Source organism: Brachionichthys hirsutus, chromosome 2 (genome assembly GCF_040956055.1).
Source record: "Brachionichthys hirsutus isolate HB-005 chromosome 2, CSIRO-AGI_Bhir_v1, whole genome shotgun sequence".
Lineage (NCBI taxonomy): Eukaryota > Metazoa > Chordata > Actinopteri > Lophiiformes > Brachionichthyidae > Brachionichthys > Brachionichthys hirsutus.
In genome coordinates this window covers 15,121,150-15,138,678 of record NC_090898.1, presented here as the reverse complement: position 1 = coordinate 15,138,678, position 17,529 = coordinate 15,121,150, and the positions used below count along the sequence as shown (strand labels likewise).

General features: G+C 51.6%; 1 protein-coding gene across 1 annotated transcript in view; it reads left to right on the top strand.

Annotated features, from left to right (window-relative positions):
* Positions 1-17,529, top strand: part of plxna2 (plexin A2) — an 83,030-nt gene that overhangs the window by 50,917 nt on the left and 14,584 nt on the right. Inside the window, 12 exon segments of the mRNA XM_068742799.1 lie at positions 540-663; positions 1,959-2,112; positions 3,248-3,344; positions 4,210-4,324; positions 4,878-5,078; positions 5,164-5,260; positions 5,377-5,576; positions 10,539-10,690; positions 12,110-12,227; positions 13,532-13,668; positions 13,800-13,967; positions 14,591-14,684. Coding sequence (XP_068598900.1) covers positions 540-663; positions 1,959-2,112; positions 3,248-3,344; positions 4,210-4,324; positions 4,878-5,078; positions 5,164-5,260; positions 5,377-5,576; positions 10,539-10,690; positions 12,110-12,227; positions 13,532-13,668; positions 13,800-13,967; positions 14,591-14,684 — 1,657 coding nt within the window.

Here is a 17,529-nt window from a genome sequence, read left to right as displayed (position 1 = left end):
CAGCGGCTGACCCATCAGAGTCCAATTAGTTCTGCTGTGACCAGGCACTTACTACCGGGTTGGATGGGTGGGGGGGGGGGGGGAGTGATCTTTGGTGTGAGGCTGGAGGGGCGCCGCTCCTTTAACAAGAAGGAGGAGGCGGCCGGTTTGAATGAGGGATCTGGTGGGTTTCAGGGGTTTCGGCGTGCGGCGCCCGACCCGACGCCTGACCGTTGAGAATCTCTCCTGACTGATCGCTGTTAGTTTAGTGCTGCCGTCACCAGGCAGTGTCCCGCGGGCCGAGTCCCCCCCCCAGAGGTTTCCATCCAGACAGCACAAATGGAAACAAAGACTGAGGTCACAATAAAACCTGAATCAACACACAACAAATACATCTAACAGCCGAATAAATACAGCAACAAAACCGAGAGGAGGACAAAAACACGCCTGATCAATCGATCATGTGTCCAGCAGCGGTGCATCTTCACCCTGTTCATTCTACTGTTGTTTGTGTTTACCTCTGACCTGTTTACCTCTCCGTCCTTCTCTGTGTTCTGCAGCTGTTCCCAGAGGAACCGATGTGACCGCGCCGACGAGCCGTACCGATTCGCTGCCTTCCTGAACCAGTGTGTGAAGGCCGCAGCGTACCCGGACAGCATCGCCGTGTCGGAACCCAGCGTACCTGTGAGCGCGCGCGCACACACACACACACACGCACACACACACACAGGGCAGCGCCGGACCTTTCACTGCAGACGGGACGTCGGCGGTTTGACTCGTTTCCTTGTCTTCCCGTCACAACGCCTCTTCACAGGCGCCGCTGGGAGGTAGAGCTAGAAACACAAATTCAAATTCGAGCACCAATTAGAGCGGACCAGCATCATCAGGAAGGGCAGGAGAACGGAAAAGAGGAGACTGAGACGAGCTTCCTCTCTGATCAGACTGGTGTGTGTGTGTGTGTGTGTGTGTGCGCGCGTGTGTGTCTTGACAGAACATGAGAGCTAATTAATATGAGAGGTGAACAAGAGGAGGTGATTTCACTGATTGCTGTAATCAACAGTCTCTCCGACTCACCTCAGAGCGAAGCGACACAAACACGGGGAACGTAAAACAGGAGCCGACGACGAGAGGTCCTCGGCAGCAAAAGCAAAAACTCAAACAAATAGGATTCAGAACTCGAGCGTCCTCCGGACGGGTAAGCCGGCTAACGAGGGAGGCAGCGGCGCCGTCAGCGTCTCTTGAAAGGCCTGCAGTTAAGATGCTCGGCCCGTCTCGCCGAGCGGCAGATAAAACAAAGAGAAGCTTCAAACGGCGCGGCCCAAAAATAACAGCTAATGGAACGAGGCTCGGAAATGTCACGGTGATAATTATCCAGGCCGCCTCTGTAGCGCCGGATCACACGCCCCGCGTGCGGAATACGCCTTATTTATAGCTGGAGCAGCTGAGCGCTCCGGCACCGGTGTCACCGCTCTCCGGAGGATGACTTCAAACGCCTCGGCGTGCGTCTGTGTGTGCGTGTGTGTGTGTGTGAGAGTGTCGGTTTGTTTTGTGAATCTGTACGTCCTTGTGAGGGGAGGAGAGAAAGGCATCAAAAACAGTTTACGCCCAACCGCTCTGCCAATCACAATGTCCACATCCGGTTCTGTCGTTCACGCTCAATACGGACGAGTGCGGCCTCGTCTTCCTCACAATGGCGTCGGTAAGATTTTTAAAGATGCAGTCACATCTGGATGGGCGGCTCTGCCAGCAGCGGGCGCTTCGTTACTCTTCTGCATTCCAGACTCAATGTTTCTCGCATCTTCCCTCGAACCCTCAGATCTCGTCTTCACCAGAGATGAAAGCAACGCCGTTGCTCTAATATGCAATCACGTTCCTCTTCCCAGTTTGGTGTGAAATCTCTGCAGGAAAATGTTGGCGCTGTCCACTTGTGTCGCCCGCGTGTTAACTTTGCTTTCCGGGTGCCCCCCCCCCCCTCGCAGCTGCTGGTGAAGGTGAGCCACGTTCCAGACCTCTCTGCCGGCATCACCTGCTCCTTTGGCAACCTGACAGAGGTGGAAGGTCGGGTCAATGGCAACCAGATACTCTGTGTGTCTCCTTCTGCCAAGGATGTGCCGCTCATCCCCGTTAACCAAGGTAGGGAAAACAAGCGCACACAGGTAGGATCGGTTTACTTCCAAAAAAACCTACTTTCCTGTGAAGTCCTGGGAAGGCTGATGTGATTGCAGCGACGTCGGGACGCATTCATTCATTCGACGCTCCGGTTTTCATCCTGACTGATCCAGGCGTCGGCGGTCCGGATGCGTAGGTCGGGTTTAAGCCTTGTTAGGATTCTAATCCATTCCGACATACCTCCGGAATCATCTTGTGACCTTTCCAGCGTTCCTCCACGGCGGATCCGGCAACACGTCTTTCATTACGGACGCTCGCACCAGTTGTTTCAGAAAATACCTGTTGTTTGCGAGCCAAGATGGCCGCAGGGCAGCGAAACCAAACTCCCTGAATAATATATTGTGTGCCGCGGTGTGGAAATCGCTGGTTCGATAATCCTCCTCCTCCTCCTCCCCATCCCCGTGAGTAAATAACAATGCTGTTTGCCCAGAGCTCCCGTGGGGGGGGCGGGGGGGCAGCATCAGGCTATAATATGAATGTTCTCCCCGAGGTAAATGTCAGCCGATCTGAGCTCGCCATCCCATCCCACCATTCCTCTCTCGCTATGTGAGACCTCTTCCTCCTCCAACGCCGATCCGCTGCATCGATGAGAGGAGCTTTTAGGATGCTTCAGTGATTTTAAAACAAAGAAAAGTAGCAGCTCGGCTTCTGCACCAAGGAGCAAAATAAAATCCTGCAGGAGGTTTCGTGTGGACAGGAGCCACTTTGTTCGCTGAATCCTGCGAAACAAATGTACGACGGTGGAAGTCGAGGCTTCCTGGTGCGAAACAGAGCCTGATTCCCAGCAGGTGCTGTGGAGAGAACAGGCCAGGGAGGGTCATTCAAGCCTCCTACACACGGAATGTCATCGGAAATTCAGGCGCACACTCGGATTCCTGGAGCCTGTATCCTCGTGGGAAGAGATAAGAGGCTGTTTTCTTCCAGAGAACAGAAGCACAGCGAGAACTCTCTCCACCAAGACGCAGCAGAACGGAATCTGTCTCCCGTTCCGGCGGTCTTGTTCACTCGTTAAGTAATATTTAACGACGCCGGCTGTTCACAAAGTCGTGAGAAGGGATGTGACGATGCGTGAGCGTGCAAAATGCGTCTTCTCTTTCAGATTGGTCGGGAGTGGAGCTGCGGCTCAACTCGAAGGAAACCGGTCAGATGCTCATCAGCACCGAGGTCAAGTTTTACAACTGCAGCGTGCACCAACTGTGAGTATCTCTGCCCCCAACCGGCCAATCACTGCGCGGAGAACTCATCCCAGCCCCCTCCTAAAAATAGCCACGGTAAAGAGTGTAGGGTAATGTGATCGGCTGCTGCGCCCTGGGTGCCCAAATACGACCGGCCACGGTCGGATGGCGTGCTTCGTTTTGTGCCACATCCGTCCCCCCGATTGAATTCGTGGAGTGGAGAGGTCAGTCAGAGACGCCTTAGCGATTGATTAGCGCCTTGCCAGTTTCACTGCGCGGCGAGCAGGAGGCTGAGGATGCTAGCAGGGGGCGGGGCAACAGTCATAGCAAGATACATTATTACCCCTTGACGTCACGTCAGAACCACAAACTGCACCGCAGCATCATGTTGCCGTGCGCTGTCTGCCTCACGCACAAAACAGTTCTCACATCAGCTCAGCTAATCGGCAAAGACAAACAGGTTTTTGCCACCACACACACACACACACACACACACACACACACACACACACACACACACACACACTTCTAAACACACAAAGACAGATGCATGCACTTGAAAAGGGCACGCGCGCCACCCCGGCTCTCTCTCCCTCACACTGCAGACTGTGCTCGGAGTGAATCAGACCTATTCTTCTGAATTAATGTGCTTGCCAGAAATCCTTTCCGAGCCGTTGGGCTGATGAATGCGTCACAATGAGCGAGTATCCGTAGCCTTAATTCAGAAAGAGAGAGAGAGAGGGGGGGGGGGGGCAACGAGCAGCGGGTGCTGCAGTATATGCTGTCATTTTAAAGTGTGTGCTTTTCCCTGACATTCTCTCCCCGTGTGTGCGTGTGTGTGTGTGTGTGTGTGTGCGTGTGTGTGTGCGTGTGCGTGTCCATGCAGGTGTCTGTCGTGTGTGAACAGCGCCTTCCGCTGCCACTGGTGCAAGTACCGCAACTTGTGCACCCACGACCCGTCCAGCTGTTCCTTCCAGGAGGGCCGAGTCAACGCCTCAGAGGTTGGTGCGAGAGAAGCGTAGACGTGCGCCTGCTGACGCAACGTTCCCTTTCTTTCCTGTCGTCTTCATCCCCTCTTCCTCTCTCCTTTTTTCCGTCTGCCTGCATCCTGCTCTGTTCTCCGTCTCCGTGTCGGCCTCGGCCCTTCTTTTAGCGCCTCTCTGGCTTTTGAACGCAGTGATTGTGAGTTTGCTGCAGCACAAGTCTTCTGTTTTCTCTCGTTCCTAAGCTCATTTACTTCCACTTAAAGACAGCAGAGCACGTTAACGGCCCCTCTGGGTGATGAGTAACGCCGCGCTGGATGCTCGGCAGCCATTAACTCCTGCAGCCTTTCAGTTCATAAAGATACGGCGCTGGCAAACAACTGCATTAATTAGAGCATCAGGAACAAAGACTCACAAAGAACACCTTCTGCATGCTGATCCTGAGAGATAAGGCTGCGTTGGAGATTTACGGACGTGGCGGCCTCTCGTTTAGATGCTGCTGCCGTCGCGCGGCTCACAAAATGAGCCTCCCGTTTATTCACACGCACACGCCGGTCGTCGGTTCCTCCAGGACTGCCCCCAGCTGGTGCGCTCCGAGGAGATCCTGATTCCCGCCGGCGAGGTGAAGCCCATCACCCTGAAGGCCAGGAACCTTCCCCAGCCTCAGTCCGGCCAGCGAGGCTACGAGTGCGTCCTCCACATCCAGGGCGTTAGCCACCGCGTCACCGCCCTGCGGTTCAACAGCTCCAGCGTGCAGTGCCAGAACAGCTCGGTAGGTTGGGGGGGGTCGTACGGGAAGATGGGAGCGTAACACGTTTGGGCTCTCCTTTCACCTCCAGCCTTCCTCTCGCCTCCAGTATCTGTACGAAGGAATGAAAATCAGCGAGCTGCCCGTGGACTTCTCCGTGGTGTGGAACGGCAACTTCATTATCGATAACCCGGAGAGCATTCAAGGTAAAAAAAAAAAAAAAAAAGGAAAGCTTCCTTCAGCTGTCCCTCGTTTTCAGATGGTGTTTGTACTCGTGTGTGTATTTAGTGTATTTGCATTACTACTTCCTGTACTCCCACAGTGCACCTCTACAAGTGCGCGGCGCAGCGGGACAGCTGCGGCATGTGTCTGAAGGCGGACAGGAAGTTCCAGTGCGGCTGGTGCAGCGGCGAGGGCAGGTGCACCCTGCGGCACCACTGCCCCCCCATCAACCCTTACACCACCCGCTGGCTGAATCTGGCGACCAAGAATGTGAAGTGCACCAACCCACGCATCGCTGAGGTCAGTTCCCACAATCCCATCGGCCCCTCCCGCGCCCGACTCGACGCGCGATGATCGGATCAAACGTCGCTGACAGGTGCACATTTGTGTGACCCTTGCCTTCGGGGCCCTGAGGCACACACACACACACACACACACACACACGCAGGTAGTTGGTTTTAAAGACCCGTCTCTTTGACACCTGCCTTCTCTTTGTCTCTTTGTGCTCGTATTTGAATGTTTTTTTTTATCCTCTCACAAGGTTATTTCAGCGCTTTGAAAATAATGGTGGAAACAACAAGACAGGAAACGGGCATGAGGAGAGCAATGGCAGCAGCTCTCCCTTCTCCCACACTTTGTACCGTCCCTATTGAATGGCTGGACGCCCCCCCTCCCTCGGTAACGGCAGGGTCCTGAACTGGAAGTGCTTATTTGTTTTCCCATAAGGAGTCCTCTGCTCACTCAGGCCACATCCTCCTCCCACCTGGCGGGTTTTCTGTCACGAGGGAGTCGGACCAGGAGGACTTGCTGTTTAATTAGGCTTTGGTAATGCACCAGTGCATTGTGGTTAACCTCCCAGACCCCGCTAAACCTTCCCGTCAACTCATTTGGTTTCTCACTTCCTCCATTCCCACATTCTCACCGTGGTCTCCAGCCAATTAAAAAGTGGCGTTAGCTGTACTGGATGCAGATAAGGCAGCGACATAGATCCAGACGGAAGTCTTTACATTCTGAAGACGTGGGGACGTCTGAATTATTAAAGGAACAAATTGATTAAAAACTTTAACTTTTTTGTTGTAGTATTTTTTTTACGCTGGAGGCGGAATATACCTTGAATTACAGTATCTATCTGTTATCCAGCGGCGTATTGATTCTAAGTTTGGCCCGCTTTATAACTGACAGGTTTTTGCCCTAAGACCTTTTGAGAAGAACAACAACAACATTCCAACTATCTCCAATATCTGCAGAAAACATCAGGTTTGTGTTCCAGTTTGACAGAGTGATGCCCTTGCTCACCAACCGGGCGGTAATCCAGGACTCATCGATGGGAAAGACGCAGCGATTAGTCCGCCTACAGCGGCACAGAGGCCCGTACCAAACGCTTCTCAATAAAATACTAAATATCGAAGTTCAATGTTCCAGGGGAACAACAAAAACAGAGTTAGAGCGCAGACCTCCGCCAAGCACCTCAGTCCCACAAAGGCACAAAGAGGGAGCAGGGGAAGTGAACCGTTCAGAGGTTTGTAGGGGGAAGACGAGCCGCCGTGGGTCGTCTGAACGCAGGCCCGCCTGCAGCTGTAGATGGCTTCAATTTGCATGATTCGCAGGAGCGCTTGTTTCCGTATACCGGCGGAGTCGGTGTTTGTTTGCGCCCTCTGTCTCCCGGTGATTACGGCTTCTTGAAGGAGCAGGCGTCTCGCTGGTGTGCTGCGTTTATGAATACATTAGCTTTTGATTGCACGCGTCGTAGCCCCCCCCCCCCCCCGTCACGCGCTGGTTTGTATACATACCAGCGCATTAGTCAAGGTGCGAGATCGTTCTTTCTGAATAATTAATGTTTCTGTTAGGTGCCACGGCGCCTCCCACCATGTGGCCATTAATATTGGAGTTGGATGGGCATGTGAAAGGCATCTCCTTAAAACACTTTGGCTGTAACTTCTCCTGCTGAGAGTCTCCCTGCATCCAGGTGAGGCTGATCGTTGAACCATAGGATAAAAAAAGAAGAAAGGTATGCAACCCTATTGATATGATGAAACGCCACGGGGATGCCTTTCATATCCGGCCCACGGTACACCTGAACTCCCCCCCCCCCCCCCCCCCCCGCAGGTGCTGCACTAAACCGTCCAATAGAAAGTTGAGTTGTTGAGTTGTCTTCATCCAGACAGCATGGAGTGAAATTCCAAAGTGCCCTCTCCATACGGCAGAATGTCCTCTGCAAACGCACAGCACAAGTATGCTAATTGAGCGAAAACACAGTCCTCCACAAACGCACTCTTTATCTAATCATTGCTCCTCTTCTTTTTCACCTCCCACCGCTGGAAAAACTACTTTTCATCAGCTCCCGTATATCTTGGCCGACTACAAGACATTTAAGGCCCCATAAAGTATTTAGGATGTCTTTTATTCGAGAACAAGCGATCAGTGTTTTTTTTTATCAAGCCCATTAAATGCTACTCACAATTAAATGTGACGTGCTTGAATTAGTCTGAGCGGAGTCCAAAGACAAAAAAGATTAGCTGTAAGCTCTCAAATCGTATCAAGGGCTGCTTAATTTCTAAAGCAAAGTATCCTGCTGTGACACGAATAAGAATATCGCCTCTGAGTAGCGCGGTCTAATAGTTAGAGAACTTCTCTGGCGCTTTAATAAGATTAAGTCCTAAATAATATACAGTGGAAGTGTTGGCCTTGTATAATTCGAGAAAATATTGCACGATTAAAACCCTTCTGAGCTCTTGAATCGTCTTGGAGAAAGCGGCTGTGCTCTCTCAGCGACTGTAGCTAGAATGGCGTGCTGGACTTGCATCGCCCGGAGGCGCCCGAGGCGGCGTGTCGCCTTCTGCGCTCGGTATTGAGTTTATCCTTGGCTGCATCAGCACATCTTTCCCCACCATTACTTCAGCTGAAAAAGTCAACGCTGCGCTGACAGACCTCCCCGGGCGGTTCGCCTCCGCAGCCCTTTTTCCCGCGTCGCCATCACTCTAGTTTTGCTCGGACGAGCAAATTCTCTTCTCAAATAAGACCCCTGTTTTGTGTTGATTGGAATTCATCTTTTGCCACATCAGGCATGTGTCAGGAAACCTTGATGGCGTTCGCCCGATGGTCCGATCCCTTGAACTGGACGAATGATTTCAGGGAAGGGTCCAGAGGGGAGTGTTGTGTTCCAGCTGACATGTTGCTCAGGGAGCACTGGATGGGAGCAGCGGGAGCGTATGCATGTAGGGCTCCTCTTCTGTCTGTTAAGACAAACAAGCAAGCCGGTACCGAGAGGAGGTGCCACCTAGCCTGGGGGAGACGAGATGCCCAAAGAAAGAAGGGAAAAGATGGAAAACAGGAGAATATAATGTCAAACAGCCCTTCTTTAAAAATGATCTACGGCACGTTACTCCCGGTCATTAAGCTCATACCAGATCCTAATGTACGGGGAGGGTCCTTTTCCAGTCGTTGTTACGCGAGCCTTTGAAGCGAGAGAATCGAGGCTCGTGAATCTGCCACCCGGGAGTTCAATCAAATTGGTTTCATGCATGGATTAGTCTTGCCTTCTTGTGCCCCGTCCGTCCGTGGGAAGGGCTCCATCTAGTCCCAGAGGGTGGAAGGAGGAGGTCTCCCAAGCTTTTAGCACACCCATCCATCTATCTATGATACCCTCACTGCCTCACCTTTTATCGGAGTGGTGATGTGTCGTAACGCTCGTTACCTGGGAGCTACGCTAGCTAGGTGACGTGTCATAACGCTCGTTACCTGAGAGCCACGCTAGCTAGGTGACGTGTCTTAATGCTCGTTACCTGGGAGCCACACTAGCTAGGTGACGTGTCTTAATGCTCGTTACCTGGGAGCCACGCTAGCTAGGTGACGTGTCGTAACGCTCGTTACCTGGGAGCCACACTAGCTAGGTGACGTGTCGTAACGCTCGTTACCTGGGAGCTACGCTAGCAAGGTGACGTGTCGTAACGCTCGTTACCTGGGAGCCACGCTAGCTAGGTGACGTGTCTTAATGCTCGTTACCTGGGAGCCACGCTAGCTAGGTGACGTGTCTTAATGCTCGTTACCTGGGAGCCATGCTAGCTAGGTGACGTGTCGTGACACTCGTTACCTGGGAGTCACGCTAGCTAGGTGACGTGTTGTAACGCTCCTTACCTGGGAGCCACGCTAGCTAGGTGACGTCATGTGCCTGCTCCTGCTGCTCCTGCTGTGTTTGTGTGAGGGGGTATTATCGCTAATACTGAGACGGCCCTACTTCCCACCATTTCTCCTGTAGTCTCCAATAACCTCTCCAGCCTCCTCTGTGTTTTATTCTCTCCCAGGCCCTTACATCTCTTACATAACATCACTAAGTCTACTTCAATAGCTGCTGCCATCCCCTGACATGGATATATTTAGCCCCCCCCCCCCCCCCCACCTATACCCTGCATGCCGGAGCAGTGATAAAAGATTCATGTATTCATAGCCTTCAGGCGCAGCAGTGACACACTTACTTTACATCCGGATCAATTAATGTCCACTGAATCTAGATTACAATGCCGGTGTCCCACAGGGCAGCCGCAATACCCTAGCGTGTGTGTGTGGAGGAGGGGAGGGTATGGAGCGCCACTCGGAGCCCCCCCTCCCCCAATCAGGAGGCACTCCGGCTCGGTAAGCGGTCACAACTGTCGGTTGTGTTATTGCCTTCTGCTTGCATGACCAGTAATAGCATATTGATTGTTTGCATAGCAGGCGCAGCTCCACACGGCGGCGTGACAGTCGTCTCCTCCCATCTGCCCCCCCCCCCCCCCCCCTCCTTAGCGTCTGCCAGAAATTGCCTACTCTGTTGGACTTTCTTTACTTCCTCCTCTTCTGCAGCACAGAAGGAATCGTGCCACCCCGAGCCAAGTTCATGCTGGGCTGCCATATTCTATTTTATTAGGAGGTGATCCCCCCAATAAGCATTAATATGATCCCCTCTTAAATTTATCACCCACGGCGACGGTGATAGGTTCTTCGCAGGTGCCCTTGCTGAATGTTAATAGACCGAATCCCACAGTTTTTATGTTAAAGTTTCCTTTCTGGTTTTTATCGTTGTATAAATACACTTTATCGCGTGGGCTTTGTGCGATGCTTAATTTAGACAGGAAGGGAAACATAAAATGAGCTAATGCCGTGTGGTAAGCGCACGCTGTTGGCGCAGTGACTCGTGGCATGGACGCAGGAGCGCTCTAATCGCTTTAACGGCCACCTGGACCGTAACGGCTTTTTACCCTTCAGCGTCCCTCCTTCTCCGTCCTGCAGGTGACCCCAGAGGCCGGCCCCCCAGAAGGAGGCACGCGGGTGACCATCCACGGCACCAACCTCGGCCTGGCCTTCTCAGACATGGTGGGCAACGTGGAGGTCGCGGGGGTGAGGTGCACTCCTGTGGAGGACGGCTACATCGTCGCCGAGCAGTAAGTGACACAAACATGGCGAGCACTAGCATCATTGTTTCAGAGCGCTTGATAAAACAATCATCATAATAAATAACTGTGCAAAAAAGACCCGCTTTTCCACCGTCCTTCCCGTAATGAAGACGGCAGCGGGTCCGGACGGGCTGGCCCCGACCTCGCTTCCCTCCCTCCGCAGCGCGCTAGCCCAGTTCCCTCGCTTTGCAGCTCCTGTAGTCAACAACAGTCCCACGACAGCTGCGTGTGTTTACTTTTGTTTACCTCCCTAATTGTCCCACGCTGCGCATGCATCACGTCAAAGTCTGTCCCGTTCACCCTGAACTAATGGAACGCCATCCGCGCTTCGCAACTTGCCCATCTCCCTCTTGGCTACACACACACACACACACGCACACAATGCTTGAATAGATTTGAATGATGCTCTTCTTGTGTTTTTTAAGTCTTAATTCTCCTGTGGAGTGGGTCCAACCCCCCCAAAAAATACTTATTTGTGTGTGTTTTTTTTTAGGTTTCTACTTCAGAGGATTTTATGAGAGCTGCTCATGCTTTGAAAAAAGCAACACACAACTTTCGTGTTATTTAGCAGAGAGAACGTAGATCTTCTGCGGACCTCTGCAGCGTCTTTCTGGAGCGTCCTCATTAGCGAGGGCTTAAACTAGAGCCAACCTCGGGAGAGACGTGGAAAACACGATCTGATGTTCCCGTTTGAAAAGCCAAACATATCTCCATAAATGTCGGGAGGTCGGAGAACGTCAGCTCCCTCGGCGAGTAAATCCTCCTTCAGTCGCTCTCCTCCACGGAGTTCGTCCTCTGAATCCCCCGAGAGTCATTTGTTGTCGTTCAGATGATCAATGCTGGAGGGATAATACTTCTCTGCTCCGCTCCTCCGTCGCTGCCGTCTGCCTTGCCACATATTTTATCTCTTTCCATGCTGTGATTGCTTCTTGTACTTTATTGCTCCCTGGCAGCACCAATCAATAGACGTCCTTGTTTTATTATGTCATTTGATTCGAGTCACCTGCAGCGCGGCGTGACACCTGATCACATAGTATGATGAAGCTGCATTGATCCCGCGGTGTGATTTATATTAGACGTAACACGCTGGCTCGGCGCCGACGCTGTCAAGGGGGGGACGGTTGTTGGTGGGAAAATTTACTCACATTGGATGTGCCGAGTGAGGAGGAGGAGGAGGAGGAGGAGGAGGAGGCGCAGCGGTCTCATTTGAAGGGAGCGCTTGTCCAAATGAAATGAGTGAGACAACAAAAGAAGCTTCGTTTGATGATGGAGGACGAATCGATATCAGGCAGAGAAGCATTTCGATTACGTTCTCTCAACTTCTCAGCGTCGGGTTTTTTTTTTTATGAAAGGTGGAATTCTCCTCGGTTCCTTTTGAATAATGCTTTTTTTTGTTCTGTTCCGTAGGATCGTGTGCGAGATGGATCCGGCTCCCGCCGACAGCAGGCCCGGTCCGGTCCAGCTGTGCGTCGGCGATTGCCGACCGGAGCTCAGGGCTCGCTCCTCTCAGCTCTACTCCTTTGTGGTAACGACTGCAATTACACCACAGAAGAAGAACATTAGAAAAGCAGGAAATATACGGAAGGGAAAGGGGTTCTTGGGACAGTAGTTGTTTCTGCACCACAGGCAAATTATGATGGGTGCGTTGCCATGACGATCTGCATGTAAATAACCATTGCAAACAACACGCTTATGAGCTCAATTAACAGCCTGTTTCAGCAAAATCACATGGATTTCATATTGTTTCTTAAAGTATGCGTATTGATACTTGAACGCTTCAGGCAGTTATTCCCTCACAAAGATTTCTTGGAACTTAATTATTAAACTTCTCCTTCTTTCTACAGTTATTTAATTCTAACAATTCTTTTGTCCAAAGCTGCACAAAGCGGAATCCGTAGAAATGAAATGATTATCAGAGTAGCTGCTTGGTATTTGTAGTTTCAGTCGCTTCATTGATAAATCATCTGATCAGCTCCGTTTCTAAAGACATTAGCTAACAAAAAGTCAATAATGGATAAAGAGCGAGAGATAAAAGACAAAGGGGGAACTTTCTCAAGCAGAAAGCGGCCCGTCCGGCCGGTGAACGATATCGCCGGATGATCTACCTTTCCGTTTGCGCTGGATGTCATATCACGCCTTCGCCGCTAGGACTCCCCTGACAGTTAGCAGCAGCTGCTAATTACCGCCGCGGCTTTCGCGCTTCCATTGCACGTTTTGTCGTCGACTGCTTCCTCTCGCCTGCGTTCATGCTTCCCTCGTGTGGCACGACGCCGTTCTCGCCTTTTCTCGATCAGACCGACTCCCCTCCTTTCAGCTCGCTGTACTGGAGCGCTAAATGACAGCGTCTACATTTCGTTCTTGTCTTGTTTATTTGTGTGTCATCAGTAGAAGACGTGCGCAGTCGCCCGTGGACGTCGATCCGTGTGTGTTTTCCTGTATGACGGGCTGTCTGCTCGGATATTTCTCCATCTGTCCGTGTGACGGCGGGCGAGAAGCCTGCAGCTGTAAACACTAGTTATCTTCAGCAAGTCCTTTAAAAGCTTCGCTCAGACACAAACCCGGCAAGGCATGAGAGGATCTCTCAGGGACTGTAAGAGCTCCCGGTTTTATCATTTTCTCCAACTAGCGCTGCACTCCGCTGATACGAGTCACTGTGATTTTCGTGGAAATCGGCGAACGTGCATGAATGTTTCACGAGGTACAAAACAGACGCGGCCCTCTTCTCTCTGAGAATGTCTCTATTTGGTCTCCTGCTTTGCTCTTTACTTCCTGCTTCGCCGCTCTCTGCTGAGTTAGCTCCTTTTGATCTCTGCTGCTCTCTGTTTTCAGACCCCCACAGTCACCGGTCTGTCCCCGAGCCGGGGTCCAGAGTCCGGCGGCACGAGAGTCACCATAATGGGCGAGAACCTCGGCGCCGGCAGCAGCGTGAGCATTCAGTTCGGGAACCAGACGTGCGAGTTCTTCGGGTGAGATCCCCGAAAAACTGCTGCATGTTAGTCCATAAAGTTTAGTTGTATAAAACAGAGAAAAAAGGTTTTATTGCTCCTGAACAAGTGTGAAAGAGATTTAAATAATCATTATCTTGCTCCGCTTGCAGCCGGACCATGGCGGAGATAGTGTGCTACTCCGCCCCCTCCCTCTCCGGGGTCGGCCCAGTGCAGATCAGCGTGAGCGTGGACCGCGCCCAGATCAGGGAGAGCCTCACCTTCGAGTACATAGAAGACCCGACCGTCCAGCGGATCGACCCGGACTGGAGCATCGCCAGGTACGCCGGGAGCCTCGTCCTCACCCACACCGGCCAATCCCGAGCTTCTGCCACCCAGACGGAGGATTTCCGCTCCTTCCATCGCAGCTTTAGAGCCAGAACTGCTCCCAATAAGCAAACACACGTCAATATTACACTTTCAATTACTGTCTGCTTCTCTTCTCCAATTAGACGGGCTCTGAGAGGAGAGCCGCGGCGCCATTGAGAGTGTGATTGTCCTATCGAATTCAGCGTTGATCCATCTATAGAGCGTCTTTGGCAGATAGATACGCACACTCTGTACACGCCCAATTAAAGGGAGAGACGGAGGCTTTGTAGTCCGCACAGATGGCCGGGGCTTACAGAGGAGGCGCAGGGGGGAGAAGAGAGGAGGAATAAAGGGATAGAGCAGCATGGATGGAGAGATGAGGAGGAACTCACTCCCCCACGCCATCATCATTCAGCGACGTCCGCCGTCGTCGTGACGTTTTAAAGCCGAGTCTTCACTGCCATGAGCGAAATCGGTTTAAAAAGCATCTCCGGCTCCTTCCATCACTTGAAAAGCCAAATCCCGTTTCTTTTTGTTTTATTCCTGTTCTTACATGTTTATTCTGACTTAATACCCGTCTGTGTTCCTCTTCCAGTGGCCACACCCCCCTGATGGTGACGGGAACCAACCTGGACGTGGTTCAGGAGCCCAGGATCCGAGTCCGATACGCCGGCCACGAGTCGGTCGATGTAAGGACGCCGACCCCGCCTCCCTGAGCGCGCACACACGCTAGCTCACCAAACACACCGCTGTTCAAGCACGGCTAATGATGTTTAGCTTGCTAACGGCCCCCTCCAGCTTTTCTGCGCTTCCCTAACTTCCACTTGAACTCAGTCTTCTCAGACAGTCCAGTGAGCGTCTGAATAATGCAGCCGGCTGGTTGCACTATTTAATGAAGAGTTCGCCCTGAATATTCCAGAGGCTCACCCCCCCCACGGGTCGCCTGACCTGTGTGTGTTTTCACCAGAGTACCAGAGGGTGGAAGGAGCAGGGGGGGGGAGGTAGGAGAGACACGCATGATCTGGAGCGAGGGGGCTGCTAATGGCTTTCAATGGAAGATTAAGTGAGGTCAAAAGTCTTTGGTCAGCATAAAGAGCTCCAGGAAATTGTTACAAATCTCATTTGAGCCGCCATCCTGGGGAGCTTTGTTTAATTAACAGAATGTGATTTCCTGTCTGTGGTGTGGGGAGAGGCGGATCGACCCAAAAGGGGGGAGATGGGTTTGAGGAGGAGGAGAAATGATGGCTGCACGTTGTTCTAACGGCACGGAGGAAAAATGGAGCTGGAAAAGAGAGCTAAGTGGAAAGGATTTACGCTTAAAAGGAGCTGACGGCCGATGCACTAAAAACAACACCCCCAACCTGTTCCCCAAGCAGACGAGAAAATCACCAATGCTAAAAGGAATAAATTCAAATCAAGTCATTTAGTGCATTTTGGTTTGTTTTTTTACTTAGAAAAAAATGGACAAAACTGAATCCAGGTGTAAGACATGAAGCTCCGACCCTTTCTGTCTGCAAGCAGTCTGTAAGGGGGGGGGGAGGAAAGTAGATCACCCTCTACTTTCCTCTCCTCTCCTTTTCTCCCTTCATCTTTTACTGTCATGATAATCTCGAGGGAGAAAGGTTCTTTTCTCCCAGAGGGGGTTTCGCGCGGTTTGAAACCCTTCAGGCGGCCGGACCGAGCGTCCGCTTCGGTACTTCAGGTGCATCTGGAGCCGGTGCTTATCGCAGAAATGCGAGCTCTCCTTCACATCTGAGCTGATTGTCTGGTCCAGTGAGCGCTCTAAGCGATGATGGGGGGCCTTCTCTCATAATGACGGACGTCGTGAGTGGCTCGTCCAATCATCCCTCCCTGGCCCTTCATTTCTCCTCTTCAGCCCCCCCTCTCTCTCTCTCCCTCCACTTCCTTAGCCTGACCTTTGACCGGTGGAGTGGGCTGCACTAGATCACCGTAATGTATTCAGCCAGATTGGCTGGAGCGCCGCCACCTTAAAGCGCCAGAGGACACAGATGAGGCCGTGATTCCAATTATTTTCTCTAACTGCTGACCTCGATACAATTTATCAATAATGAACGATGCAAAGCTTTCCTCCCGACGCCGCCCACAGGACTAGGAGCAAGCTGAAAATACAGGATAAAGTCATGTACTTTTTTATTCATATTAAAGTTAGGATCTTTGTACTTCAAGCAGGATGGCGTTGATGTGGCTAAAAAGTGCTAATAGCCATCTGAGAGGGCAGAAGTTTATTGCCCCTCCTGGTCTCCTTTATCAAATCCAACAATGCCCCATTTCCCCTCTCGCCCCATTTCCCCTCTCACCCCATCCCCCCCACCCCTCCATTGCTTTGGATTTCCACACGTCACACTCCTCTCCACACAGCTTGATAAACATCCTGCTTGGTTGCAGCCGTTTTCGATGCTGACAGTATTCAGCTTGGATTTACTGAAGAAAAGAGAGAGAGACAGAGAGAGAGAAAGAGAGAGAGAGAGAAATACCCCTCAACAGTATCCATCTCCGGCAGAGCAGATGGTCGTCGGAGCCGGAGTCGACTTGCCGTTCCGTCGTGACAGTCACGAGGATGCTGCCGGAGCATCTGGGCCTGTCTGTATTACACGTCGCCATGCCAACGGAGAGACGGCAGCCCCGATCAAACTTAGCCTGAGCTCCTTTATCCATTAAAACTTTTAATTCTCTGGAGAGCAGGCCGAACGCGCCGGGCGAAAGAAATCCATGTTGATTTATTCCTACTGTAATCGCTGTATGCTGAAATAATAGTTTACTAACTGCGTGTATATATATAATAATAACTATATATATATATATAATATATAAGCTGCTCCGCTCGCCCACTATATATATATATATATTATATAAGCTGCATGTAGGGAACCTAAAAAGTGAAAGCTCTTAAGGAGGCCTGTCTGCTTGTGATGCCACAACCCCAGGAAAACTGGAGCGTGCCATAATCAATCACTGTTAAGTCATATTGCGCTGATGATCAGTCGATTAATCATTTAGTCGATCGACTAAAGTGTAATTGAAGATTTTAAGTATTTATGTCGAGTTAAATTCTTGCTGAAGGCCAGAAGGCCTCCTGTCACGATGGGCCGTTTCATATCAGAGCCGTGTGAATATTGAAAGCTTCAGGTTGTCCGTGCTTCGACATCTAATCTGCTGAAAATGAGAAAATAATAACCCCCGGATTGATCGCTGATGAAACTAATCGTTAGTCACCGCCGAGGATGCGTCGTTTAAAGGTGTCCCATGTGGACGAAACAAGCGAACACTCTGATGATCTGCATCTAAGCCAGGATCCTCCCTCCACGTCTGCGGTCGTGATCCTCGGCGCCACGCTGGCAAAGCCGCCGCGGAATGAGTCCGAATTGATCGAGACCGAGCAGCAAACAACAGGTGGGGGGGTGGGAGGGGTGGGGGGGGGTCACTGACGCTCAGCGGCTTTGATGATATTTACCTCTAATTAAGTCCCTTCCCCGGTGAGGAAGAGAGGAGAGGAGATTTAAAAAAAACTCTCCC